This window comes from Ursus americanus, chromosome 12, assembly GCF_024610735.1.
Source record: "Ursus americanus isolate L20-20 chromosome 12, mUrsAme1.1.p, whole genome shotgun sequence".
In the NCBI taxonomy this organism is placed as follows: Eukaryota; Metazoa; Chordata; class Mammalia; order Carnivora; family Ursidae; genus Ursus; species Ursus americanus.
Window position 1 is genome coordinate 67,350,788 of NC_142138.1, and position 27,685 is coordinate 67,378,472.

Here is a 27,685-nt window from a genome sequence, read left to right on the forward strand (position 1 = left end):
TTTTCTTCCCCATTGCTTCATGAGCATAGACTGCTGACTTCCTTCTTAAAATGGGACATCTTCTCCCTCCTGCAGTGGCCTTGCTCACTCCATTTCCTGAGCCAGTATCCCCTGAGTATCTGTCAGTGGTCACAGATTCTGTTGGTTCCACCTGGTATTCTTGGAAACGCCATTTCCATGGGTTTCCATGTCTGGGCCCCACTCTCACCTCTAAGGTGGTTTGCTTCCCTCAAGAAGCTATCTGCAAACAAGGAAATGAACCCTGCTCACAGTGCTTGTGCTTGGTGCTTTCCCAGAAAGCAAGGCTCTGCCCTGGTACCGCTGGTTAAATATAAGGCCAGATTCCAGTTCTTTGTCGACCACCAAACATTTTCTTTCATTCATGGGTTTTGTAGATTCCATCCATCATTCGAGTCATTCCGCTGTACTGTCTTCTAAGTCATCAGCAACCAGTGCACCTCAGGGGGTTAAGGCCGAACCCAGCAGCAAACCCATCAGCTTGCCAGCTCCCCAGAACTCCCCCCCCCCCCAGGAGGCCAGCCAGGCCCATCCGGGTATGCGACAGCCAACACGGCCAGAGCTTTGTCTCCTCTTCCTCAGCAGCCTGTTTGACTCTTCTTCAAGGACGAATGTTTCCACTGTCAGGGGCTTCTCTGCAGCAAATCCTAGACGAAATCAAGAGGCCATCCTAGTTCACCAACTGTGTCTGTGTTTTCTTTGTTTTAAATATTGTAGACAAATCAGAGATCCACATAGACTTGGATCTGCATCCCAATTTTGACCAGTAGTTGGCAAATCATTTTAAAGTAAACATTTTCATTCTTTCATTTCACTCTGGGGAGCAAAGAGGCAAAATGTTTCTCCCAGGATTACAGTAGCCAAAGAACAAAAAGAAAGGCCCTTCTGCTGCTCGCCTCTAAGAATTACCCATTTTATCTGCACGGTGGGTCTCTGCAGCAGCTCGGGATGTCCGTGTCCTCAGACTAGCTTCTGTTCACATCACACGATCACTCACGGATTTATGAACTGGCTGGCAGCCCTTGGTATGTACCTAGTGCATGTCCTGCAGCCAGTTGGAGGGATACATTTCATTTACCTGCCCCAACCGAATTGCCAGGGGGTCTGCTGTTAATTAGGGCCCCACACCAGTGATGGCAGGGCAAAGGCAAACCTTGTCCTCGCCTCCTACCTCCTGCCATCACCAGCTGGCTGCCTTCAGTGTGGCTTGTGGTAAGGTGCCCGAAGAAACACGGTGCTTTCCTTCTGCTGCCCCCGTCTCTCCTAAGAACAAGTCAAGCAAAATCTTAAGAAGGGGTTGTGTCTGGCTCTTTCTGAGCCGGGGCTCAATGTTTCTGGGCCAGAGTAGACAGCAGCTGGCCCAGGAAGTCATGGGGAAAAGCTATTTGCCTAGCCCTGTAGACATCTGTGTAAATGCTTTGGGGTCAACAGGGCAGAAGGCCAGGGATTTTAAAATCAGAACACCTCCCTGAAGGATGCCTGGCCTGTGTTACTTGGCAATGTGGGTGTCCTTGCCATGCTGCTCTGATAACGTGTCAGCATTCTGGGGCGAGGGATGTGATTAGAATGTATTCATTATCTACCTTGGAAGGCATTCTCCGCAGGTCAGCCTTGGTTTCTGCTCCCTCCGAGGGCTACCTGCCATATAACTGTTTTTAGGAAAGAGGAGACAGATTCAAACATCAGAACATCGCAGGTCCCTAGAGACCTGTCTGTAGATGGGCTGCATCATGCTCATCTGTGAAGATTTATTTTAAATTCAAATTTCCAAGCCCTCCTTCCAAAGTTTATGACTTAGTAGATCAGGGCCTGAAGAATCTGCACATATTAAGAATTTTTCCTGAGGGATTTGAATGCCCAGCAGGCATGCAAGCTATTGTGTCTGAGTCACTGCAGCAAGACCTTTATTTTTCATTTGGTGAATGAACCCATTGATTTGAGATTCTGAGGTTTGTTTCCATGATGCTCTTGAATTACATGCATGAGGAATGCACATTTCCCCACAGTGGTAGCCAGCTCCTGCCCTCCTCAGGGTGAGCCTTCATGCTCTCAGAGGAGTTCTAGTTGTCAGGAGTCTTGTCACAGGAGCAAGGACCGACTCATGCCCGGGGCACTTGAGAACACTGAGGCACAGCCGTCCTGACCCATCCGTACCTGGGATGGCTGGGAGTGGCTCCCATAGCTGCCTGGGTTACAGTTCTGCCACCTTGCCTTCTAGAGCCAGTGGTTTCCAAGATGAGCATAGAATATGTATGCCGGATATCCCTGGCAAGGGAGAAGGAGGAGCGGTCAACTAAGCCAGCCTCTTGGATAGCAATGCTTGCCTTTTGCCTTGTCCGCCAGCACCACGCGGAAGGATAGCCACCCCGCAGGGAGACATCTGCACAAGAAATAGTTTCATCTTCTCCATCTTTTCCCCGTTCCTTTCTCTCACTTTCTTTCTAATGACATGTCTCCTTTCTTCCCAACTCTAGGCCTTCATTTTCCCTCCATACCCACGCTGGTTAGACTTCCCCAGGCACCACTGCCCTCAGCTCCACCCAGCTTCCTGCCTTTCAGCTCCACTGGCCCTCCCCTCCTTGGCTGCGGTGAGACACCCGTGGTCTCCTTGGCAGAGGCTCAGCAGGAGCTGCAGATGCTGCAGAAACAGTTGGGAGAAAGTGAGCACTTCCTGCTGCATCTGTGTGCTTGGGCATGGCAGCCCCACCCTGCGTGGCTCTGCATGGCTTTGGCTTGGTGGCAGAGTTCTTAAAAACAACATAGGGTGTACACGTTGCCAGCAGATGGTTGACAGATGGCCCAGTGCTTTTTTTGGGCAATATATTTACTGTTGTCTTGCTGGTGTGTGTGTCTCATCGCTTCACCAGGCCCTAGAGCTGCTCCTCTCCTGCTGCTGACAGTGTGGGGTACCAACGAGTATGCTGAAGGCCTGACACGCCGGTGATGTGTTTGTAGGCAGGGCATGGGCCACAGCTTTTGTGTTGCCTATGTGAGACGAAGAGGCCATGAGAAAGACGGCCACTTTCCGGGGAATCCTTTCCAGGCCTGTTATATTCTCCTCCTGTGAAAAATGCTCTTAATCAGGGTGAGATCCTGACATCATCAGGTGGAGAGCCAAAAGGGTAGTAGTAGTAGTAGATTCAGAAGAGGTGACTAAGCCCCTCTTCCTATGGCACAAGGTTCATTTCCACCCCTGGACAGGTGACATGTGGGCGGCTAGAACCAGAAGCACAGACTGTGATACCTGATTGTAAATTCTGTCCTCTGACTCCCAGAGATCATTGATCTTATCAGTTACAGACTATGTGCAGTCAGTCAGCTTTTTGGAAAGGCTTTGATACATGTATGGGCTGGATGCCTCATCATAAAGATTTTGTGTGTGATCAATTATAGCTTAGAAAAAAATAAGGAAAACCCTCACATGAGGAATTTGCTCTCTAGTAATGCTAAAACGAAAACAAAAACAAAAACAGCACCTAGAAATCAGTTCGATGTTACCTTAAAACCACATTCTGTGACTTAAAAAAAAAATAACTCAGGTGAGCCAGAGATTGATGGTAAGGGTCACCAGGTGCTGTGTCGAGTAACCTAAGACCACAGCTGAGAGTCATACACCTGAAGCCCCAGTTGTCATTTACCCCACCTTATTTCTTTTGTCAACGCTGAAAATGAATACACTGTCTAGTCTACTCTGTTCCACTTTGATTCCCAGAACCAATTAGGTAAAACCCTTTTTAGGAGAGTTTGCACACGTTCCTTTTTTGCAGGCAGGGAAGTCTAGAAGACTGCCTCCTGCTTATTGCAGCTTCACGCAGGGGTAGCAGTCTAGGCTTACCCAGCAACACGAACCTGTTCTTCCCTGAGCCTCACACCACTTGCGTGATAGGTAGAGTCAGAGTAGGGGACTAAGGCTTAGGGGAGTAGAGCTACTTGTTGAAGGTTACTAGTAAGTGGGAGAGACGGGCTTGAATCCAGGTCTTCTGCTCCCAGTCCTGTTTTTCCATGATACCTTTTCTGCCTAGGATGGTTTTGTTACCATCCTGCTCAGAGCTAAGCTCAACAGATTCTGGAAGCCCCTTGTAACAACCTTTTCTGTTTCTCTTTAGAGATCAGTAGAAGGTTCTGATGTCTCTGATCTAGAACTTGTTATTTTAGCAGTTCTGGAACCAACAGTTGATGGATAACAAACTTGTCCCATATCAAAAGGGCAAGAATGTTCTCTAGCTTACTTTTCTTTTCCTTTACCTTTCCATACTTGTCAGTTTGTCTTTGTCCCAAAGGAAAAATAGGACACATCTGTACATGATAAAGGGTCTGTTGATATGTGTTGAAGTCATACCTAGTCGGAGCCATTGACCAGAGTTTGGATGGTCCCAGCTTTGGTGAGCAAGATTATAGCCCTGTCTTGTCTGTCTGACCTGAAGCACAGCTCTCTCTGAGGGTCTACAGCTTACCAGTGTTCCTTGTTTGCTTTGAACAAAGCTTCCATGTGGACAGTGGTGCATGGCGGCTTCTCGGGTCACCGTGGGGCAAAAATCTCCTTGTGCTAGAATCTGTCCAGTGTCTTTGCATGGTTTAGGGCATGTGCTCTATGTTGTGTGACCAGGGCAAACTGGAACATGAGAATACTGATTGCTGTTACTGATAGACTTGGAACCTTCTACGACCTTGGTTAAAAAGTAAGCTGTCAACAACCCCTGATTTCCCCCTTTGCGTTGTGTTGGGCTGGGGAGGAAGGGGGTGTGGAAGAGGTAGGAAATCACATCTTTACTGAATCCCAACTAAAATTTAGATGCTGAGGGGTGTGTGGATAGCTCAGTTGGCTAAGCATCTGGCTCTTGTTCTCAGCTCAGGTCTTGATTTCAGGGTCATGGGTCCAAGCCCCACATTGGGTTCCACACTGGGCATGGAGTTTACTTAAAAAAAAAAAAATTCAGATGCTGACATTTCTCATCGCTCTCTTTAATTCCCAGTGATCCTAATGAACATCTAGTATTTTGCAAATTGTGGAGGGAGAGACCCAGGACAGTACTGCTCAAACTTTGCTGCCTATTAGAATCACCTGGGAGAACTTTAAACCATCCAGTGCCTAAGCTGTACCCCCAGTTAAGTCAAAATCTCTGGGAGGTCTGGGCTTCGGTGTATATTTGTTTACATTTTCCAAGGTGACTCTAATATGTAGCCAAATTTGAGAGCCAGTTACAAGTGGAGATAAAAATTGACAAGTGCCAGTTGCATTATCCCCTCAGAGGAGTTTGGCTTGGTTGGAAGGAATGATGACCTCTTCCTCTTTACTTCGGGTGAGCTATCTGTTTACTCTGCTGTCCATGCTGATAATCCCTAAAAGAAAGCAGTCTTCTGAATGTAAATATCCTAAACTGCAGCCCTGCCCATCTCTCTCTGTCTCTCCCAGAGACTTCTTTTTACATAGAAGCAGAGATGATTTGGCTTAGGGGAAGGCCGATGATTTCCCAAGATCTATGAAAGCATAAGCCTATGTTAAATGAAAGGTCCTACATCCCTCCATGGATGCTAGCACTGAGCACATCTGTAAATAGGAATGTGCTATATCCCCTGACTTTGGGACTGAGTTCTCCTGGAATTTTCCTGGGCTCTATCAGGAGGAATTATAATAGAAGCCAGGAGTGGGGCCACTGGACTTTTCCTTTTCCTGGTGACTTTCAGATACTTTATCCATCCTCTGCCTCTTGGTGTCTCATACCAGCAAATACATGGGGTGAAAGTTATGGCCTCTAGGGTATGGTCTTCATCTAACTGGTATTCTGCAACATACTGGGATCTCCGACATCGCACATGTCCCCTTTAGTGTCCATTCTTAACAATCCCACACTTCCTTGCTGGTCCTTCCCTTCCAATCCTCTCTTCCTCACTCCGGTTTCTTTCTGCCCAGGTGTCAGCACCGTCCATCCTCCTTCCCCAGCTGCATTGCCAAGCAACCATTTAGAAGCCACCTCTTCCCACTATCTCAACCCCGCCCAGCCCCACTCTCCTCTGAGGGGCAGCACAGAACCGGGCAGAATCCTGGAGCCTGGCTACTTGGGCAGCGGCAGCCAGTGGGATGTGATGAGGCCTCAGAAAGGGAGTGTATCAGGCAACCTGTCCTCAGGATCCTCTGTGTGTCAGCTTGACTCCAAACCTACAGGTAAAACATGAAGCTGAACGGGTCAGCCTATGAAACGAAATCTCATTGAGAGTCTACCCCTCTCCTACCTGGGCAGGGGCATTTTTCATCTCTCTAGTCCCCGGCTCACGGAGTGGGGATAAAATGAAAGGGCCCTATCCGTGCTGGACCTTTCTAAGTGGCCCCCTTCGGCCACCCTGCGCAGGGCCTCAGTGCTATTCAGGGGACTGGGAAAGTCTGGGACACATCTTGTGCTCTCACACTCATGTCATTAGCCACACGGGAGAAGTTCATGTCCATGGACTTTTATCTCCTCTCTGAGGCTGGAGGAAGGGCTTGATGCCTCATTAAAGAATGTTCAGTCAAGAGTCAGTAAGAGGAACGGTATCAGGGCAGAGTGAGGTCTTCCCTAATGCACTCAGGAGAGAAAGTCACACTTAGGTCACCACACCTTTCCAGATACTTCAGTTATTTTTCTAAACCATGTGGAACTCCCTCGCACCAGTTACACTGGTCACTGCACACTTATATTTAAAACTCCCTCACACTTTCGGGTGCCTGGGTGGCTCAGTCAGTTAAGCATCTGCCTTCAGCTCAGGTCATGATCCCAGAGTCCTGGGATCGAGTCCCACATTGGGCTCCCTGCTCAGCGGGGAGCCTGCTTCTCCCTCTCTCTCTGCCTCTCTGCTCTGCTCATGCTTGCTCTCTCTCTCTCAAATAAATAAGTAATCTTTAAAACTCCCTCATGCTTACTGTGTGTAGGAGGAGGCTTTGCACCAGGCTGTCCTGGGGCAGAAAGCCAGTTTAGTCTTGGAGCAGAGTCCCCATGTTCCCGAGTGCCCATGTGAGAGAATGCAGTTAGTGGAAGGATGGGGATGTTTAGGGATCCTGCTGAGGAGCTGCTGGCTGAACCCCACCCCCACCTGGGCCCCACTAGTGACCAGGTTCCCCACCTCCCACCTCTTCCATGTCCTGGCGGGATGGTTGCAGGGGCTGACCTGCTGGAAGAACATCTTGGTGAAATCCAGAACCTGCGTCAGCGGCTGGAGGAGTCCATCTGCATTAATGACCGCCTGCGGGAGCAGCTCGAACGCCGGCTCAGCTGCACGGCCCATGGGAATGGTAGGAGAGGCCAGAGCTGCCCACTTCTGTCACGACTGGGGAACTTCCGAAGGGAGGGCCCTTAAGCTGAGCTTCACGCTTTTCAAAGCACCGTGCTAGGATTTTCTCTACCCGCCCCCTCCAAACAGTCTGCCAAGGCAGGTGGGGCCCGTCCTCTTATCTTCACTTTGTAGATAGACTGGAGCTAAGAGAGAACTTTCCTCTTGGCAGAACTAACAAGGTATGTCCATAGTGTCTGACTTCTCATCCCATCCTTAACCTTCTCATATAAGTGCCTACTGACCTCCCTGTGCCTTGCCATGTGATTGGCAGGTGGTAGAGCCAGGTCAGCGGGCGCCCTCCCCCAGCCACTCACTGAGGTGGCCTTTCTCCCGCTACTCTCCTCTCTGCTGTCCCTTGGAGGCCATTCCTTCCACACACCCTCATCCTGCCCGCAGCACAGAAGCTGCTATTGCGGGGCCAGAGCCTCTGGAACAGCTGCAAGCTAGGGCACGTGGTGGGGCCTGCACAGAACCCACTGGTAGGAGGCACACAGAAACCAGGCATTTGGCCCACCAGGCTTGGGGTCCAGGCCTCGAGTACCCAAGCACTGCTGCTGGGTTGGGACAGTATTTCTGGAGGCACAGAATGGGTAGCTTCTTGAAAGTGTCTCTTACCCAAATGTGTAACTTGTCTGCTTGCACTTTCTGGGACAGGATCCAGCTCTAATTTCTATGGTCCTGGCCTGGAAGCCACATCCCAGCTCTACAACGAGAACAGAGTCCTTAAGGAAGAAAACCGGAGCCTTCAGGCTCAGCTGAGTCATGTTTCTAGAGGTGGGTGGTAAAAGCCACACACTGTGCTCATTCCCGTTCCCTTTCCCCCTGGGCACACCAATCATGACTTGAAGCCAAGAGAAGAAGGTGGAGACAACAGCTAACCAGATCCGCCAACCCAAAGTCCCATGGCTGTCCTCAGTCTAGAAGGGGCTGCTTCCTGAGAGGTCCTAACCATGGGCCCTCACACTCCGAGTCTCTAGGGACAGAAATAGCTCTGGGAAATCCACAACCTCTGTGCAACCCATAGATACTCAGATATTCAGTCATTAGTTATGAAACTGGATACTAGTTGGGTGTCTGTTCTACCTGTCCAGACTTCACTGCAGCCTCATGTGTCTCTCCCGGTACTGAGCTGCCATCCCCATCTCCTCACTACCTCCCCTTACTCACCCACTCGGGCTCCTCTCTGCTCAGTAATCCTCAGGACTTTGTGTCTGGAGGCACCAGCCAAATGTCCTCCAGAGCTTTCCCAGCACTATTCGATGGGCATCCAAGGGGGAGAGGGCATCATTTCCTCTGTGACCTGGGGGGCAGCTGACCTTAGTGTCAATTGACTTGATCAAATCAATATATGATCAATAACAAATTACATTTATCTGCAAATATTTATTGAATAGCCATAAAAGACTAATAGTTTCCTAAAGGATTAAACCCAGAATGAAAGAATGCTTGTGAAACGGGAAGAGACATCAAGTGGTATTTCTAAATTTGCCTCTTCAGAGCAGGAAGATGTGAGGGGAAAGGTCACTGATGGGGAAGTAACGAGTCGTCACAGATAAGAAAGAAGGCACAACTGCTAAACCACCATTGCATGCCGGGACAGGCTAGCACAGACCTCACAGGGGAGAAGACACTAAGATGTGAGCAAGCACAGTCGACCAGGCCCAGGGACTTCCCGCCGGACCACTGACAGCACCTACAGCCTGATTCTCAGCGTGCCTGTCCTTAGTCTCTGAGAAATCATGTAGATCATTGAGATGCCACAAGCCCAGAAAAGAGCAGATGTCCCCATTTTCAAATTGACGAATATAATACATTCTAAAAACCGTAGACAAGAAATCTTGATGTTGCTCTTTGGCAAAATTCAAGAACGGATTATCACACAGAGGGTGTGTGAACTTAAAAACAGTGAGCATTAGAAACCACAGTGTTTTTGGCGCTTGGGTGGCTCAGTTGGTTAAGCATCTGTCTTTGGCTCAGGTCATGATCCCGAGGTCCTGGGATTGAGCCCCGTGTCAGGCTCCCTGCTCAGTGGGGAGGGGAGTCTGCTTCTCTCTGTCCCTCTGCCTCCTCCTTGCTGCTCCTGCTCTGTGTCTGTCTCTCTCAAATAAATAAATAAAATCTTAGAAAGAAAGAAACTGCAGCATTTTCTCCAAAAGCAGGGTAGACCTTGTAGACCTTATGAAATCAGAAGATCAAGAGCATTGCCCAGATGGAGGCTCCCCATTCCCCAGGCAGTGTGGATGTAGTGACCTGACACCCTCTGCCTCCCTGAGCAGCTGCAGCATTAGCTGCCCTCCTGTTGCCTTAGTTCTCTGTGTCAGGATGGGCGAGCCTGGGCTTCTCTTCCTGATGACTATTGGCCCCACGGTAGAAATCCTCCTGTGTTCTGCTCACCAGAGCGCTCCCAGGAGACAGAATGCCTGAGGGAGGCTCTGCTGTCCTCTCGATCACGGCTTCAAGAGCTGGAGATGGAGCTGGACCACCAAAAGGGGGAAAGGCAGCAGCTTCTGGAAGACTTGAAGGAGAAGCAGCAGGAGATCTTGCATTTCCAGGAGGAATGCCTGTCCCTCCAGGAGAAAGATTCCAGGTAAGAGGGAGCCCAGTAAGAAGGAAGGTGGCCCTGTTTGCAGATTTAGAAGAAGGGATATTGGCAAGACAGGTATTGGCGCCTTTGGGGACTCTCAGTTTCCCCTCTGCTAGTCCTGATTTATGGATGACTTTGAGCAGAGGGAAGGACTTCTCTGGGAATGCCTTTTTCATGCCAGAGTTGGGAGAGTAACACCCTGTTTTAGAAGGCTTCAGCATATCAGGGGCACCTGGGTGGCTCCGTCAGTTTTGTGTCTAGCTCAGGTCATGATCTCAGGGTCCTGAGAACGAGCTTGGTGCTCAGCTTGGAGTCTGGTTGGGATTCTTTCCCTCTTCCTCTCCTTCCTCCTCTGCCCCTCCCACTGCTTGCAAGCATGTACTGTCTCTCTCAAATAAATGAATAAATAAATAAATCTTTTAAATCATAGTAAATGTTAGTAATGTGAAAAAAAAAAGATTCTCTCTCCTTCTCCCTCTGCCCCTCCCCCCAACACTTTCTCTCTTAAAAATAAATAAAAAATATAGATAGAGGTTTGAAAATTTTTCTACTGTTTTGTGATTTTTGTGGCCCAAAGTAATGGCAACATGCCCATATATCAAAATCTCTTATGTGTGAACACTTAAAATACTTAGAAATAGAAAAATCTAAACTGTTAAAAAAATTTCCAAATAAAGAGTTTCAGGGCTTTTGAATTCATTTGTTAAAAGAATAAAGAATTCCCATTAGAAGAAAATTTGCTAGCCAAATTTCAACAAAATTTTGGCATATTTGGTAGATAAGATAGAAAAAATTGGAATCATAATTCAGTTAATAGTCAATGATGAACTACTATTTAGAGCTTTGAATTTTTGTATTACACCTCTTTCTGCTATATTAGCCATAAAACCCAGATTCTAAGGAAATTGAGCTTAAAAACCAGACCATCAGATCACATTATCAGAAAGGGTTAAGCAATGATTACAATAAAATGTAGCTTTTTGCTTCCAAAAAAATGTGTATTATCTTGTGCTATTAATAGGCTTTTGTATTTAATGATAACAAATAACAATAAATAAAAAATTTTAACAAAGATTAAAAAAAGTTTTCAGCATATCAGATCCTGGAGAAAAAAATGTTCTCATCCTTCCAGTTAGTTTAAGGATATTAGTCTCACCGTGGTGTAGGAAGCATCCACACCCTCTGTCATGAGCATCCCCAGCATAAACCCTAGAACTGTCTGTCACTGTGAGAAGAGCACCAAGGGGCAGGAAGAATACAGGGCTAGTGGGTCTGCTCTCAGCTAATGTAGCTAATGGCATGACTTCAAGCAAAGTTACTTCACCTCTCAGAGCCTCTGTTTCCATATCTGTAAAGTAAAAGTAATGGTCTTCATGACCCCTGCATTGGCATCTAGGGCTAATACATTGTGATGCAAAGGCTGGCTGACAGCTGATTGTCCTGGAGTGGCCCAGGGGCCCTGGCCTCTCAGCAGGCCCTTGTCTCTCCCCTGCAGGCTGCAGCATAAGCTGGCCCTCCTGCAGCAACAATGTGAAGAGAAACAGCAGCTCTTCCAGTCTCTCCAGTCAGAGCTACAGATCTACGAGGCGCTTTATGGCAATTCCAAGAAGGGGCTGAAAGGTATGTGTTCTCCCTATTCCCCTCCCCCATGGGCTCCCTGCCCTTGCTTAGGATATTGGTGAGGTCTTTACCCTGGGAGTTGCAGAGCTCTGGAAAGCTACAGAGTTCTGCCTCAGAAACTCCCAGCCAGGTCTAGGGCTCCCAATAAGAAGAGAGGGGTTCTCTCATGTGCAAAGCCCAAGGTTGGTGACATGAGCAAGATCCAGCCAAGACATCCTTAAAAGTAGGCCACAAGAGTCCAACTCTACCTACCTAGATGGCCAGAGAAAAGTTGATCGAAGTCCAAATTATACAGTGATTTTTATTTTTAATTCAGAGAACTGTTCTGACGGCACCATCATGTGAGAAGGTCTGGAATATTGTGAATAATCATATTGGCCACCCATGCAGCCAGTACAGCAGGCAACCAGCTCCCACCCTGACCCATTTTCTCCCCCAGGGAGAAAATTAAAAGATGCAAAACAATTTACAGGAATGCCTCTAATAGGATCTAAATTTCAAGACTGGATTTAAATTTTAAACCGTTATATTGAGGACTTTTGCCACCTGCTAAAATACTGCTCTAATGTTGGAAAATCTGCTTCTATTTCCCCCTTGTTGTTCAAATGGGGGGGTGGATTCTAAACATCAAGTTAATAACTCCAGCCAGGCTGGAACTGAGGATTGAAGTCAATATGATGAAATTTAGAAAAGATAAAACAAAAAAACAACCCTGAGCTTGGTTAAAAATATCAGTGGTAGAGGTAAGGGGATGGGGAGGCCTGAGCCATTCGTGGGCTTGAGGATGCAGAGTTAGTTAAAAACCCGCTGGGACAAAGAACTTGTAGGCAAAGGTTGCTACAAAAGGCAATTCAACTTGAGACCGCAGTAGGGTAAGAGTGGTGTCCATATGGAGAGACCATGTTGGAAATATTGTTAGATTGTGGGGCACCATCTTGTAAAAGAGACATTGGCAAACCAGGGACCATAGTGAAGGAGGTCCCTCCACGCCAAGGGACCAGAAATCTTCAACTGTCAAAGAAACTAACAATTTTAGGCCTGGAAAAGATCACAAGGAAATGAGAACTGGCTTTAAATATTTGAACAATTATCAGGTGAAAAAGAGCTGATGTGTTTGGTGTCCCTTTAGAAGGCTGAACAAGGGTCAGAGGATGAAGGGCAGCGGAATTTGGACTTAATAATTAAGCCTTCCTTACCACTAGAGCCTTCGAGTGATGGATTGCTAGTTTGTGAAGGAATAAGCTTCCCATCCAAATCTCCTTTAAATAGAAAAGGATGACTTGTCAAGGATCCCATAGAAGCAGCTCTTGCTTTGGATGGGATGTTAGCTCTCTAAGCCTTTCAATTGTAATTTTTTTTTGATCGTATGTTTAAAAATTCCTTAAGCAATATGGAATTTTCAGTATTCAGCCAAATTTGAATTTTCATAAAACCTGATTGGATTTCCTAATTTGCTGATGAGAAGGTGAACCAGAACTTGAAGAAGTATCAGGTGTACCATATGGATTTCCGCATTTGCTGATGATAAGGTGAACTAGAACTTGAAGAAGTATTAGGCTTACCGCAGACTGAGAGAATAGCTTACTTGGGCTCCTGGGAGCATCGGGTTCAACCTGCCTGTGGGAGAGCTTTGTAACAGGGAGTGTGAGAAGTCAGGTCAGTTGACGAGACAGCCGCCAGCATATAGAGGACCTACGAAGTACGATGAAAGTTTGCAAGCCATGGAAAATGAGTACGTTTTTCCAAGCAAAATAGGTACTTGATGGGAGCAGAACTGTCAGATGGTAGGACTATTGGGACACGCTGGAGTCAGGAGACATTCGAATCAGGGAAACCACTGAATGGGTGCAGTTATAGGGCATTTACGTGAGGAGACTCTGATCCAAGGTGCTGTTGGGAAGATAAAGAAGAATGGATAGATGGACAACATTTTTTAAAAATAAGCAAAACTTTGTGAGAATTTGGATATAGGGAAAGAAACAGGAAGGAGCTTCATGGAGCTTTGGGATTAGTGTCTAGAAACCACTTTATCCTGACTACATTTTCTTTCATGCCTTTCTCCTTTCTTATAGGTGTTTTAGGAGTCATTTCAAAACTACCACTAAAGCCCCATGGTGTCTTATCCTTAATTCTATAATCGCATGAGAACCATGAATTCTGTGATATCTCTTTCATATACTCAATTGGTCACAAAAGCTGTCTGAACTGACCAGAAGGGTATTCACAGCCGTCACTTACCCCGCTCAGTGATAACGTTCACCCAGCTCATCACAGAAATAGGACTGTATTTGACTAAAGGCCTGTGGCCCAGGTGCATCCCGGTGCGTGCGCTACATGATAGATGGCATACGGATCCTGCTGCTTTCCTAAATGCCAGAACAAATTCTACTTTTTGAAATACATTTGGCTTCAAGATTTCAGAAAAAATATGTGGTCTTGTAGAGTATTTCTTAGCTCTCTTCATTCCCAGTATGAAGAAATGGACTGTGTGTGGCAAATGGAGGTAAAAAAACATGGTGAAGTGGAACAATTCAGTGAGTTGTGACCCTGGCCTCTAGTGGAGACTCCCGTTCCTACACGCTGCCAAAGGCCTGGTGCCTTCGTCTCCTCTCCGTGGGGACTCCTGAACATGGGGGCATCAACTCTCCTTCTCCCTCATCCCCTGCCCTTCTCTAGTCCAGTGCTGACCCCCTATCTCGGAAGACCTTGCTCTCGGGCCTGTAGGACTAGGGTTACCGTGGAAGTAGAATACTAATAGGCCTTGACCCCATCTTCTCATCAAAGGCTCTCTAGATGCAGGTGAGCCTCAGGGAAATTCCAGTGTGTGGTATCTCACTCAGTGTGCGCCAGGCCCCACACAGGGAAAGTGGCAGCTCTATCCCAGGTGTGTTGCCTGGGACCCTGAGAGGCCAGTGGAATGTCCCGGTGGAGTGTTCTGACCAATGCTTGGAAAAGCTTGGATCCGAGCCACCAGGCCCCACCTCTCTCTTCTTTCAGCTTCCACCCGGGATGCCTGTCACCAGGTCCCTTTGAGCAGTGACTTGAGCCACCTGGTGGCAGAGATTCGAGCTTTGCGAGGGCAGCTGGAGCGAAGCATCCAGGTGAACAACTGTCTGCGACTGCAGCTGGAGCAGCAGTTGGAGGGCGGGGGGACCAAAGCCAGCCTCAGCCCCTCTTCCGCCAACCAGGAGGACCCCGGAAACAAGCAACCGGTCTTCCAAGGTAGGAAGGACAATGGGACCAGGAAGTCCGTAGCCAGTGGGGTGGTGGCCAGGATGTCTGTGGTGGAAGGGACTGTCTTCCCTCTTCCACGCTCCTTAGGGTCAGGGTGAAATCGGAGGCCTTTCAATCTACAGCCTCGGGTGAGAGGGCCAATTTTGGGTCACAGCTGGCTTGGGCTCCAGATTCGGAGTCTGGGCATATAGGTTGCTTGCCTTGGGCAAGGTGTTTGAAGTCTCAGGTACTTAAGCCTTACTTTCCTCATCTTCAGGGTGAGGATAATAATCATATAGATGTTGTATGGTCATTTGGAGCATTAAGTGAAATAATTTACAAGTGTCTGACACGATAAGGATGGCTCAACAGTTAATAGCTGTGTATGTAAATATCTATTCCTTGTATTTGTGGAGTGCTTTACAATTTACCATGAATTTTCAAACAATTTTTCAAACTGTTTTATCTGAGGTAAGGGAGGTTTTATTCTCGGTATTTCAATGTGGGAAAACTTCGGCCTTGAGACATTAACCAGGACACTAAAGTTTGCAGCAGCTAAGACACCGACCCAGGATTCAAACCAGATGTTTTGGTTTCCAGCCCTTGTCCCTCCTCCTCACTATGCTCTTGCTCTGTCTCGGTCTCGCTGGCCTTCCAGATTCCCATTCCCTGATTTGAGGGGAACTCAGCTGAGTGGAAACTGTTCCTGTCCTGGAGGCGGTGCTGGCTGTGGAAAGCAGGGGGGGAGGGAGGACAGCCTCGTTTATTCCCCTTGGCTGTCATCCCCTTCCCTACTCTCTTTGTCAGTCCTTCCAGATACTGCCTTGCCTGCTCTCTCCCTCTCTTCTCAAAGTCCTTCATCCAGCCCCCTTCGCCTAGCTTCAGTCTGAATGTTAATACTGCCCCCCCATCTTGACACACTCATTTCAACTTCCTCTTCTTTCTTTTCTTTTTTTAATTCACCATCTCCTCTCACCTCCAGAGCCCTATTTTCAATTGTGTTTCAATAGGAGGCATTTCTGCTCAGGATTATCTAAAGCGGAGTTTCAAACGCGTTCATGCCTGCTTTTCCTGGGCCTGTTAATCTTAGTTTGTCCCCCTGGTCCTGCTAGATTGTCATTGATTAGACAGTGACCTCACTTGTCAAATGATGTGAGGCTCCCAAGATCCAGTGTTGTGGCCATTAGATAAGAAAGTGTCCCGTGGACTGTGGCCCATAGAAACTGCTTGACCACAATAGGTGGATGCCAGGCTCCACCCGGGCTGCCGTGATGCTTGTAGTGTTCACTTAGGACTCCCTGCTCTGCCATCCTGCCCGGCTTTCCCTTTTCACTGCGTCCCCACGACCCCAGACAGGACTCAGCCCCGGTGACTCCGCCACTGCTCCTGTTCCTCGCCCACCAGAGAGGCCTGAGCTGGAGAGCTGGTTCTAAGCCACCTTTGCCTGAGCGGGATTGTTCCTGTCTTCTCTGGTATTTTCCAATACCAGGTCTTGGTATTGCTACCTGGTCTGCAGGGGGACGTCTCTAACCCTCCACGCCCTCTGTCTCTACTCTTCTCCTCCTACTACATTTTTTCCAGCACTAACTCATCAGAATGGTGATTGGAATGCTAGTTTAATTGTCCACAAGTCCATTCATCCTTTGATTCAGTATTTTTGACACATATACCCACATATGTGATGTGGAAATATTGGGGTTCAGAGCTGACGGCCAAGAAAGAATGTCTTGAGACATTTTTGGTGCGAAAAGGGCTTTTTATTATAGCACAGGGACAGGACCTATGGGCAGAAAGAACTACACTGGGGTGGTGAGGAGCCATTGATTACATGCTTTGGAGTTGGGGGAGGTACAGGCAAAGGGAAGTTTCCAAAAGGACTTTAATATGCTAAAGAAGATTCATGGGATACTGGAAGCCTGGCTGTTGTCAAGCTAGGACTGTTTTTCCCTCTAGTCGGTCATTAAGACAGTTGGGAGTTCCTGAAGTAATGTCTTACTCTGCCTGCCTCAAGTATTTGTCAATGGGTTGTAGGTTATAAGGAAATTTAACTTTATCTACATTTCCTTTTGCCTTTGTTCTCCACCTCATGGTATGCATATTTATATTTAGTTACAAGGCATTGTATTAGAAATTGCACACATAATTATATTCAAAATGCAGGTTAGAAAAATGCACCTAATAATTTTTCAAACCAAAAGTCGCTTCTCATGGAACACGCTTCCGTTAAAGGAACATGTGTTTGTTCCAAGCTAAGGGATGTGTTTGCTGTTGCTTACAATCACGGTCTGGGAGTGATGATTGTGTAAGAGACAAACCACGCTGCCTTAGATCTCTGCTGGTGAAGACTAAGCTGTGCATGGGCTTGGTGAGCAGTGTTCCAGGGTTGCTGAAAATTGTTCTTGTCTTTATGCCCTGGACTCCATTGCTTCCCCTCCAGTCCGAGATGTTGGCCTGAATTCTCCAGCGCTCGTGTTCCCCAGCCTTTCTCCTGCTGCTCCTGGCTCAGAGACCGCCACTTTCAATAGGACAAATGGTAAATATGGCAACTGAACGATTCAGGGACTGATGATGAAAAATTACCAATGCAAGTAACCTTTGGTTACTAATGGACACATTATCTGATTGTAGACATTTTTCTCCCTGGGTCCCAAGGTCTTTAGCCCTACTCATTGCACCTTCTGTGGCCACCTTTCTTGCCATTATTCTTCCTCCTGTGGTTTTCCTATTGCTCTGTTGTGCTTCATTGCCCAGTGATCTCTCCCTCCTTGGAAGTGCTCTCTGTGTCCAGCTTAATTAATTTCTTTCTGTGTCTTCTTAACCGGAAATTAAAATTTTTTTATTAAAATAATATTTGTCCTGGATATTTCATTTGTCAGTAAGGATAAAATTTGCCTCCTGGCAATTTTGTCATTATGAGATGATGTAAGAAAGATTATAAAAACATAGAACCCAGCAATCTATGGACTTCACACCTTGCTTGTACTTTCCCAGAGTGCCTTTCCTGTTCCTGGCCTCTTTCACTATTTGATGTCTATTTTAGAATGAAGTGGACTGAGGGTATGCTTATCACTGTGGATTCTACGTTGTTCTGGTTTTGTTTTTCAGAGCTGGATTTGGTGGCTTCTCCAGTAATGAAGAACCCTCCCAAGCTGGAGGGCGAAGCTACTGATGGCTCCTTTGCCAATAAGCATGGCCGCCATGTCATTGGCCACATTGATGACTATAGTGCCCTAAGACAGCAGATACGGGAGGGCAAACTGCTGATCAAAAAGATAGCAGCTCTTGTGAGATCAGCCTGCACCTTCCCTGGCCTGGAAACTCAGGGCACAGAGGTAATCACGCTGTAGGTCTTAGGGGCTCCTTTTCCTTGTGCCCTTTCTCCTTCTGATTGTAGCTTCTTCTCCCACTGGCCATCTCCCACAGCTGAGGCTACATCTTCTGCTTACGCCCAGCCAGGCCCTTCTTCTCCATCTCCTGTTTTCTCTGTCCACTCTGCTCTAACTGTTATTTGCTCTCAGAAACACAGAAAAGCCTGAGGAGCATTGTCATCCTCATATGTAGAGCATTTGCTGAGTATTGGCTTATGTGTCGTGCTCTTCTGAGCACCCTTTGGTCACTTATTATCTGGTCCTGTCACCCCGGCACATGGTCATCAATGGGCAGAGTAAAGTCACTTAATCATGTGGCTGGAAAGTCAAGATTTGCATCCAGATGAACCCCATGTTTTGGAAGGGCTGAGAAGCCTGGCAGCCATGGGATTTCTCTGTGCAGACTAAGCAGGGAAGACAAGTGGGCAGCATGCCTTCTCAGAGTATTTCCCCACTCAGAGAACAGCTACCAGCTGCTGTGCTGAGCCACTGGAGATGCATGGACATGCAGGGACAGCCCTGTCCCCAAAAGCCCCCACTCCAGAGAGAAGCCCACACATCCAAGGAAATAAGGGCAACAGGGGTCTGGGCTTAGTACCAGAAGCCATCCTCTGAGTTGTGAGTGCACAGACACAGAAGGGGTCATTGTGCCAGGCCAGGAAAGTCCCAGAGTCCTTAGAGGAACCACTAGGGGGACATGCAGGCTCTGAGTGATGGAGGAGAGCGTTCCAGGTAAAGGGAAAGGCTTCTCAGTCCTTGGAGCTACAAATGGTTCAGCCCAGTTGAAGCAGAAAGTAGGATTTAGAGATTTGCATGGGGGTGCCAGTGCAAAAATCAGGGACCGTAGACTTGAGAGCATGGAGTAGGACTAGAAGCTTACGGAGAGTATGAGAGAAGCCAGAATCTAGTGATTCTTGCAAGTTGGAGGTCACTGCTGAGGTGGAGATCTTGGGCTTCCAGGTTAAAAAAGGGTTTCACAGGGTCAAGCAGGCCCATGCCTGTGCCTCACTCACCAAGGAAACCTGAGCCCTGTGCTGTGGGAGCAGGGGGTGGGGGTGGGAGAGAGTGATCTCTCAGCCTCGGTGGTGTCCAGGGCTATCTCCCCCTTCTCCCAGGTGCCGGGCAGCGAAGGCATCCATGAACTTGGGAGCAGTGCCCAGGCCCTGCTGCACACGCTGGAGGAGTCAGCCTCCCTCCTCACCATGTTCTGGCGAGCAGCCCTGCCAAGCTCCCCGAGCCCTGCCCTGTCTGGCAACACGGTGAGTGGCAGCCTCCTTCACGGCTTCTGCCCCAAATGCCATTCTGCCTCCTCCGTCCCACAAGTCCTAAAGGTCAGGAGCCAGAGAGTTGAGTTGGGACAGAGGGGCCTCAGGGGACTGTTCCCAGAGGAAGACCTGTCATCCATGCTGGCGGCTGGCAGTACAGCTCTGATGACATCCCTTCTCCCACCCCAGCAATGAGGGAAGGACAGAATATGGAGAGGGAAGACACATGAGAACCCTGGCCACCAGGAATGTTCAGGTTCTTTCACTTTCTGAACTTAGCTGAGCTGAAAAATTTAGGGACCTGTGAAAGTGTTAACATGTCCTTTCCCCCTATGTCACCCCCACAGAATGTCACCATGAGATGACCAGCCTCCTTTAGCCACCCACTGCATCCCAACACACAGCTTCTCTCCACATCTTGGGGCCAGGCCTGGGAGAGTCAGCCTCCCCACCCATCAGGTGCTCTCAGATATGAGGCCTGGACTCTGGTTGGTGGGAGCCTGGACAGGAAGTTTTCTCAATCTGCCCTCCTCCCCCTCCACACCCCCACCCCCAGAATTCTAGGCCAGATTAAAGTTACTGACACCGTATGGGCCCAAGCTATGCCAGTTCCAAGGGAGAGGTTGTTTTGCCATCTTGAAGTTGGTCCCAAGATTTACAACATGGCAGACTGTCTCCCCAGGCATAACATTCCCAGCTAGAAGTCTGATCTGTGATGCCAGGGTGCTAGAACTGATGGGGCACTACATGTGAGCTCTTGTTCCACCGCTGGGAGTCCTGGTGCTGCCCTGGAGTCAGGTTCTCTTCCGCAACAGGAGTGGAGGCCTGTGTCCCTCTGCATGGGGGCTCCCAGGTTCTCCGTGTTCCGACCGAATGGCCTCATTCTAAGCTGGCCTCAGCTGGAGGGTTTTAGAGGCTTTCATGGAGGGACTCCAGTCCAGAAATAGTGCAGAACATTGTAGAATCCCACTTGTGACTTTCAAGAGCCACAGAGCATGGGGTGCTTTAGGCCTTCTGACCTTTGACAGCCTGTTTCCCTTCCCCAGGGACAGTCCATGAGAAGGGAACTTCTGGAACTGAGAACCAAACTGTCCAAACAGGAGAGTCTCCTTCAGAGCACAGCAGAGCGTCTGAAGACTGCCAACCAGCAGAAGGAGAGCATGGAGCAGTTCATCTTCAGCCAGTGTGGGTGCCCCCAAGCCAGGAGATGGGAGAGGAAATTGGGGAAGGGGGCGACTTCCAGACTGCCCACTTGTGCTACAGATGGATGGTGACCCGACAGACTGGAGGTGGGGGGTGCACACTGATGTCATGTCTCCAAACCTCCTGTGCCCTGAGTAATTGTGGATGCAGAGGGAGGGGCGCATGGAGGCAGCAGGAGACCCTGAGCTGAGCGGCCAATAAGACACACTTTAGAACACACCAGGCAAGTATGGGCCCAGCTGGTCACTGCTGCCTGTTGGGCTGTTTTATTGTTTCAGTGACCAGGACACATGATGTTTTGAAGAAGGCAAGGACTAATTTGGAGGTAAGGAGACCACTGCACCCACCAGAGACCCCAGCCCAAATCCAACCCCACCTGTCTTCAGAGTCTGCGAATATCGCCGACCCACTCTGACCTTCCAGGAGAAGATTTCTGGTCCACTCCTAGGACTCGGGTCCTCATTAAGTGTCCTTCTGCTTCGCTCCCCATCCCCTCTCCATCCCAGTCCCTCCCCTGCCATCTCATCTCCCTGTCACATCGTCACCCTCTTCTCTCCTCACCCCACTTCTTCCCTCCTTTAGGCCAAGGCAGGAGTCCGAGGAAAGCAAGTGAGTAGATTCCCAAGATCAGAAGACATGGGGAGTCCGCCTCTGAATTACCTTCCAGGAAAGGGTCTCTCTGGCCAGCTCTAGTGTCTCCTGTAGCACTTTTAGTTCAGGAAAAAATAAACCCGAGATGCAATCTAATTGGTTGATTCTACTGCACACTCAGAGAAGAGCAATTCAATTTTCACACATCTTTCTCCAAAGAAAACCACTGGGTCTTCTTGACCTAAAGGAGAATTTGATAATAAATAAAAATGAAACTTGAAGGGAAACATTCTATCTGTATGGCAGGTGTTCTGTACGTTTATGTATAATACTAACACTTTCCCTAGCAGTAAGCTGAAGTGTAGCAAATAGCTTATAAATCAGAAACTAAACCTTTCGGGCCACCTGGGGGGCTCAGGCAGTTGAGCATCTGCTTGATCTTGGCTCAGGTCTTGATCTCATGGTTGTGGGTTCAAGCCTTGTGTTGGGCTTCTCGCTGGGCATGGAGATTTCTTCCAAAGAATAAAGAAAGAAACCAAGCCTTTCACTTGGGTTTTAAAGCTCTGCCCTAAGCAGTTGGGCCTATTCCTGGGAATGTTCCTCATGTAACCTGAGAGCCTGTTGATCCCACAGCGTGAAAACGGGTTGGACCATGCCTTCACCCTCCTTTTCTTTTTTTTTTTTTTTTTTTGTGGGGGGGGGGGCTAATTCCCTTTTGTTCTTCTCTGATGATTCCTTTCTTTCCTGAGCCTCTTTAGAAGAACACTTACAAGATGGCCTCTGTAAAGCCTTATTCCTGTCCCAGCAAAGGTAACCCAACAGCCCCACACACCCACTGGCTTCCCTGTGTTTGGAAGTTTCCTCTGCACTTCCCAGAGACCAATGGAAAGGGCCTGAGGCCTGGGTTCTAATCCCGGGCTTGTCACTAACCGACCCTGTGGCTGACCCCTCAGGGACGATGAGCCCACCACCCCTCATCTGAAAGAGGTGGCACTAGACGCAGGGAGTCTCTGAGCTCGCTGCTGCCTGGGCCCCTCCCTCTCCACATCAAGTAAGGGGGACATGAACTTAACAGGGGACTTCCCTGTACAATGTCCTCTCCTTCCTGCAACAGGCTGCTTCTACGTGGGCATGTTTCATACTAAGCGCTTCGGTTCCTGGGAGGTCACAGAAGCCATCATTTTGCTCTGAGTGAACTGGGGAGTGACCTGGCCCCTGAAGAGGGCGTGTGGGATGCGGGCACCTTGTGTGCAGTGGCTCTGAGCAGGGCCGTCACCCGCCCGACGTGGTGGGGAACTTTCCTTCTCACCTGGTGGCACCAGTGGCTCCTCAGGACTGCACCCCTTCCCCTGGGCACATCCTCCTGACAGGCTCTCCTTGAGCTCCTGGCTCTGCCACCGCCCACTGCTCACTGCAGCTCTGGGAGCCACCAGCAGGGCCTGACAGTAGCCTCTCACCTTGTTGCATTTTTGTCTCCAGGTGAAGTTCTTAAGGGCCCTGCCCTGCACCGCAGTCTTGTGACCCTTGCCTTCCACGAGCCACGCAAGAAGAGGAGCCACCAGAGGTCCTTCAAATAGCAGGAAGGCTGGGCCTGCCCCCCTTTTGTGCAGACCCCAATCTGTTGAGGAGACCTGGACCCCACTTCTCCACACCTGCTGGAGTGTCCAGGAGGAGTCAGAGGCCGGCCTGGTGGAGGAGGGCGAAGGGCAGACAGCCTCTCCTGCGGCTGAGGAAAAGCATCCGCCAGGGTCTGCTCAGCCCAGCCCTGAGCAAAACACGCAGGATTTGTAGAGGAGCTCGTGACACTGCTTCTAAGCACCACACTGGGCTGGGAACTGCAAATGGCCATTTCTCGCTCTAGCGCCTGTCCTCAGATGGCCAGCTCGGGGGACACAGGACCCTGCTTCCTACAGATGGGACACCTGGTCTCCACACGGAGCTCCTGGGCCCACTCTGAAGCCCACGAGTGACAGCAGTGGCCTGAGCGCCAGTGGGGCTCAGCCCGCACCACCCCCAGATCCATGCTTCGCCGGGGCCAGCTCAGCTGGGCCACCGTCAGCCTGGGCGTCAGTCTACACCGGGGCTCCGGAGTGCTTTGGATCCACGTGGTGAAAGTGGTGGCTTCCCACATGCCATCTCCTGCTTAGCCTAGCACCTCCTATTTCCATTCTTTTATGCTCTCTGAAGTGTGGCCACCTCAGTCAAAATATGCTGTCCCCTCGCATCACCCTAGCTCCTCTCTGGGGAACTGGGGCTCATGGCCAGGCCAAGGCCAGTGAAAGTCCTGTGTAAGACAAGCCAGCGATCATTTTGAAGTGGCACCTGAGAGGCCCCCAGTTATGGGAAAGCCTAGTCTGTGTCCTGACAGTGTTTTGAGAAGGTGTGTATGTGTGTATAAATGTACGATAGATATTTATCTATGTTGCTATGGCAATATGTCAAGGGCAGCATAACTGGTGGACAGGGTCTGTTAGAGAAAATGAAACACAGTCTCTTTGGTGGCTATGAAAGTAAAATGTGTATAAAGAGATAAAACGTTCTTCCTCACCTGCTCTGCTTCTGATTTTGGCACCAGTCTCTAGGCTGAATGTGTAAGAGTAGGAAAGACACCCTGTCCCTCAGAAGGTCATAGTCTAACGCTTCAAGTCTAACTTTAAAAGGAGAACTTTTGCCTTCTCTCTCATTTTGTAAAAATCCCCAATCTCAAAATATAAGAGAGTGGTTCTTAGATTTCTTAGATTTGGAGAGCCTTAGAATCAGCAGTGGAGATCACAGAAGGCACTTCCTGGGTCCCAATCCCAAGAGACTTCCTTGGTGTGGGTGCCCAAAATCTGCATTTCTTACGTTAATACCCTTGTGATTCTGATGCAGGTGGGCTGCAGACCACGCTGTAAAACTGTTGTACTCTAACAGTCACCCAAAAGTGTAAACACAGGTTTCTTTTTGAAGATTTTATTTATTTATCTGACACTGAGAGAACACAAGAAGGAGAGAGGCAGGCAGAGGGGGAAGGAGAAGCAGGCTCCAGCTCTGCGGGGGAGCCTGATCCCAGGACCCTGGGACCATGACCTGAGCCTAAGACAGACACTTAACCAACTGAGCCACCCAGGCGTCCCCAGTTGTATTACTTTGATCGATAACCTTTCATTGAAAGTGTAGGGGGCTCCTGGGTGGCTCAGTCATTAAGCCTATGCCTTTGGCTCAGGTCATGATCCCGGGGTCCTGGGATCAAGCCTGCATCAGGCTCCCTGCTCAGTGGGAAGCCTGCTTCTCCCTCTTCCACTCCCCCTGCTTGTGTTGCCTCTCTCCCTGTCTCTCCCTCTGTCGAATAAATAAATAAAATCTTAGAAAAAGAAAGAAGAAAGAAAGAAAGAAAGAAAGAAAGAAAGAAAGAAAGAAAGACAAAGAAAGGAAGGAAGAAGGAAGGAAGGAAGAAAGAAAGAAAGAAAGAAAGAAAGAAAGAAAGAAAGAAGAAAGAAAGAAAGAAAGAAAGAAAGAAAGAAAGAAAGAAAGAAGAAAGAGAGAAAGAAAGAAAGAAAGAAAGAAAGAAAGAAAGAAAGAAAGAAAGAAAGAAAGAAAGAGAAAGAAAGAAAGAAAGAAGGAAGGAAGGAAGGAAGGAAGGAAGGAAGGAAGGAAGGAAGGAAGGGAAGGAAGGAAGGAAGGAAGGAAGGAAGGAAGGAAGAAAGAAAGAAAGAAAGAAAGAAAGAAAGAAAGAAAGAAAGAAAGAAAAAAGGAAAGAAAAAGAAAAGTGTGTAAGTCCTTCCATAAATGTTGGCATAGAGATCTGCAAATATTCCCCGGGAAGTGGCCTTACTTATGTCCTTTTGCCTTCCAAGAATTACTATTAAGCTATCAATTATTTCCTAGAAAGTGTTAAAACCACGGCCAATAACAACAAACAAAACCCTCAAACACTCTCCTCAAAACCATCACCACGACCACCAGTAACAAGAAGACCCAAGAAAAGACCCATTTGAGGGAGCAATGCCTCCTACTTTTCTAGTGGATGGAGTGACCCCGCATCTGCCCTAATGCTCTGTTGTTCAAGTGTTTCCACGAAGGCCTTTGGCTGTCCATATAGAGGAACTCACTGGCCCGATCAGCAGAATGGATGAATGTCAGTAAACTATTAAGGCAAAGAAAGCAGGCACCTGGGTGGCTCAGTGGGTTAAGTGTCTGCCTTCAGCCCGTGGTCCCGATCCCAGGGTCCTGGGATCCAGCCCCACATTGGGCTGCTTTCTCAACAGGGAGCCTCCTTCTCCCTCTACCTCCTGCTCCGGCTCCTTGTGCTCTCTCTCTGTCTATCAAATAAACAAATAAAATCTTAAAAAAAAAAAGGTCTTAAAAAAAAAGATTTTATTTATTTATTTGACAGAGAGAGACAGACAGCAAGAGAGGGAACACAGGCAGGGGGACTGGGAGAAGAAGAAGCAGGCTCCCAGAGGAGGAGCCTGATGCGGGGCTCGATCCCAGAACACTGGGATCACGGCCTGAGCCAAAGGCAGATGCTTAACGACTGCACCACCCAGGCACCCCAATAAATAAAATCTTAAAAAAAAAAAAAAAGAAAAAGGAAGACAAGGAAACCAAGTGGGAGACCATGTTGCCCTGTGCTTATGCCAGCACCCCAGCAATTCCTCCTCCATCCCTGTGCCACCAGGGCTGGTGCGCCCTGATGGGATCGTCAGCAATCAATGGACAACACAGATAGTGCTTCTACAAAATTCATTTGAGGTACATAACATTTAGGAAAGCAATAGCATACGACATCATATAAACCTCACTCTGCTCAGGATCCAGTCACAGCTCTCTTTTGGGGAAAAGCCCTAAAACTGTTGCATTTCACCCTTTGTGAAAGGTGGAACAGTGGGTCTGTGCCTTAAGAGACCTCGTTGCAACAAAAACGGACCTTTGAGGGGAGAATCATCCAATATTCACCTTTCTGTAAGGTCTATCCTACCCCTCCCTGTGAACAAAGCCCACTCTTAAAAATTAAAAATCCTTCTGGGTGAACACCAATGGCTTCAACTTTGCATCATTCACGTAAGAAGCTTGCTGAGCCCCCGCAGGGAAGAGACTGTGAGTCCCACAGAAAAGAATGGAAAGAAAAAAGACGGCAGGTGATGGGGAGAACAAAGGCCAATGAAATGTAGAGAAAAGTAAATGTCCTTGGCACCTGCAGCCCATGAGTACAAAGCCCAGACAGAGCAGGACAGTCCTCCAGGAACTCACAAGTGCACTACTGGTAATGCTTTGCTGGAGGTAAAAAGTAACCTCTGCTGGACAGAAGCCAGACCTCCAGGACCCTGGAAGTCTCCTTGAACACCTAGAAATCCCTTTGGAAACTTCCTTATCTCTACCCTCCGCCCCCAATGTACAGGATATGATCATTCGCTCCTCAAAATCCCAGGGCAGCTCTTCTTGCCCAGGGGTCCCATCCCGGAGCTTCAGTACAAACACCCTTTTGCCCCGGAGATGCCTCAAGAGTTCTTTGCTGACCGTTCGCTCCTGGCCCACCTCGCATCAGCAGGTACCTAAGCGTAACACGTAAACACTAATTAAACTAGCCCTTGACCTGTAGACCTAAGACAGACAACCTGCAGAATTTGTAGAGAATTTATTGCCTCCCCCAGATCTATTTACCGCTGAGCTGAAGGAGGTAGACCCTTACATTGGTTTTCTATTCCTGTGATACCAAGTCGCCAGAAACGTAGCGCCCTAAAGAGAACACATTTTTTATCTTCCAGTTCTGAGGGTGCAAAGTCCCAACAAGGATCTCACTGGACTAAAATCCAGATGCCCACAGGGCCACCTTCCCTTCTGGAGGCTCTAGGAGAGGGTGGAAATTGGTCAGGGGAAGCCTCACTAACATGCAGTCGGGAGGTTTTAGCAAGGGAGCTCCTCTGCCCTCCTTACCTCCTGGGGCATTGCAGCCCCAAGGGGAAGAGACTGATCTGACCTGACAGGGACTTGACATTGCACATGGATACGCCCCCACTAACCCCGCCAGAGGAAGAAACGCTAGCCTCGTCCCCCAAGGAGACACCAGCACACAGCACACTTGCAACTTACGGTTTACCCCGATGGACTTTTAGAACAGCCTTCCCAACTGACCCCTTTGCTCCAAAAAGAAGAGCTTACCTCCCCTTTGTTCTCCGAACTCAAATATGGTTTTGCCACAGCTGGTTTGTCCCAGATCGCCTTTCCCTTTTATTCCCCACGAATCGACGCGGTGTCTATTCTTTAGGTTCACAAGACAGTGTGTCTCTTTGCCTGTTGCATCTGTTAGAGGCCCCTCCTCCATCCTCAGCCCCAGCCCCAGCCCCAGCCCCAGCAGGCAGGGCCCTCCTCACACAGCATCCTTCTGACCTCCTTCTCTGCCTCTTCCAGTGTTAAGGCTCCCTTGTCATTCCAGGGTGCCCAGGTTCCTGGCATTAGCATGGGCACCTCCTAGGGAGGGGGCATTATCCTGCCCACCACCACACCATGAAGTCAGGTGACAAGTACAGTTGGACGCC

At 48.7% G+C, this 27,685-nt stretch overlaps 2 protein-coding genes across 3 annotated transcripts in view; both read left to right on the forward strand.

Moving 5' to 3' along the window:
• The window catches only part of LOC123803665 (myomegalin-like), a 74,033-nt gene extending 51,405 nt beyond the window's left edge, over nt 1–22,628 (forward strand). The window contains 15 exon segments of the mRNA XM_087866339.1: nt 396–554; nt 2,493–2,678; nt 5,930–6,181; nt 7,151–7,282; nt 7,978–8,097; nt 9,721–9,910; nt 11,403–11,527; nt 14,525–14,749; nt 17,178–17,273; nt 17,846–18,072; nt 19,224–19,367; nt 20,420–20,558; nt 20,855–20,901; nt 21,159–21,185; nt 21,926–22,628. Of these exon segments, the coding sequence (XP_087722465.1) occupies nt 396–554; nt 2,493–2,678; nt 5,930–6,181; nt 7,151–7,282; nt 7,978–8,097; nt 9,721–9,910; nt 11,403–11,527; nt 14,525–14,749; nt 17,178–17,273; nt 17,846–18,072; nt 19,224–19,367; nt 20,420–20,558; nt 20,855–20,901; nt 21,159–21,185; nt 21,926–22,078 (2,222 nt within the window). The 3' untranslated portion in view covers nt 22,079–22,628.
• Nucleotides 22,629–24,816: 2,188 nt separating this feature from the next.
• The window catches only part of LOC148109212 (putative NBPF family member NBPF5), a 33,303-nt gene continuing 30,434 nt past the window's right edge, over nt 24,817–27,685 (forward strand). For both annotated transcript variants that reach the window (XM_087866317.1, XM_087866318.1), the window contains exon 1: nt 24,817–26,697. The gene's annotated coding sequence lies outside the window, so the exon portion shown is untranslated. The remainder of the gene's footprint in view (nt 26,698–27,685) is intronic.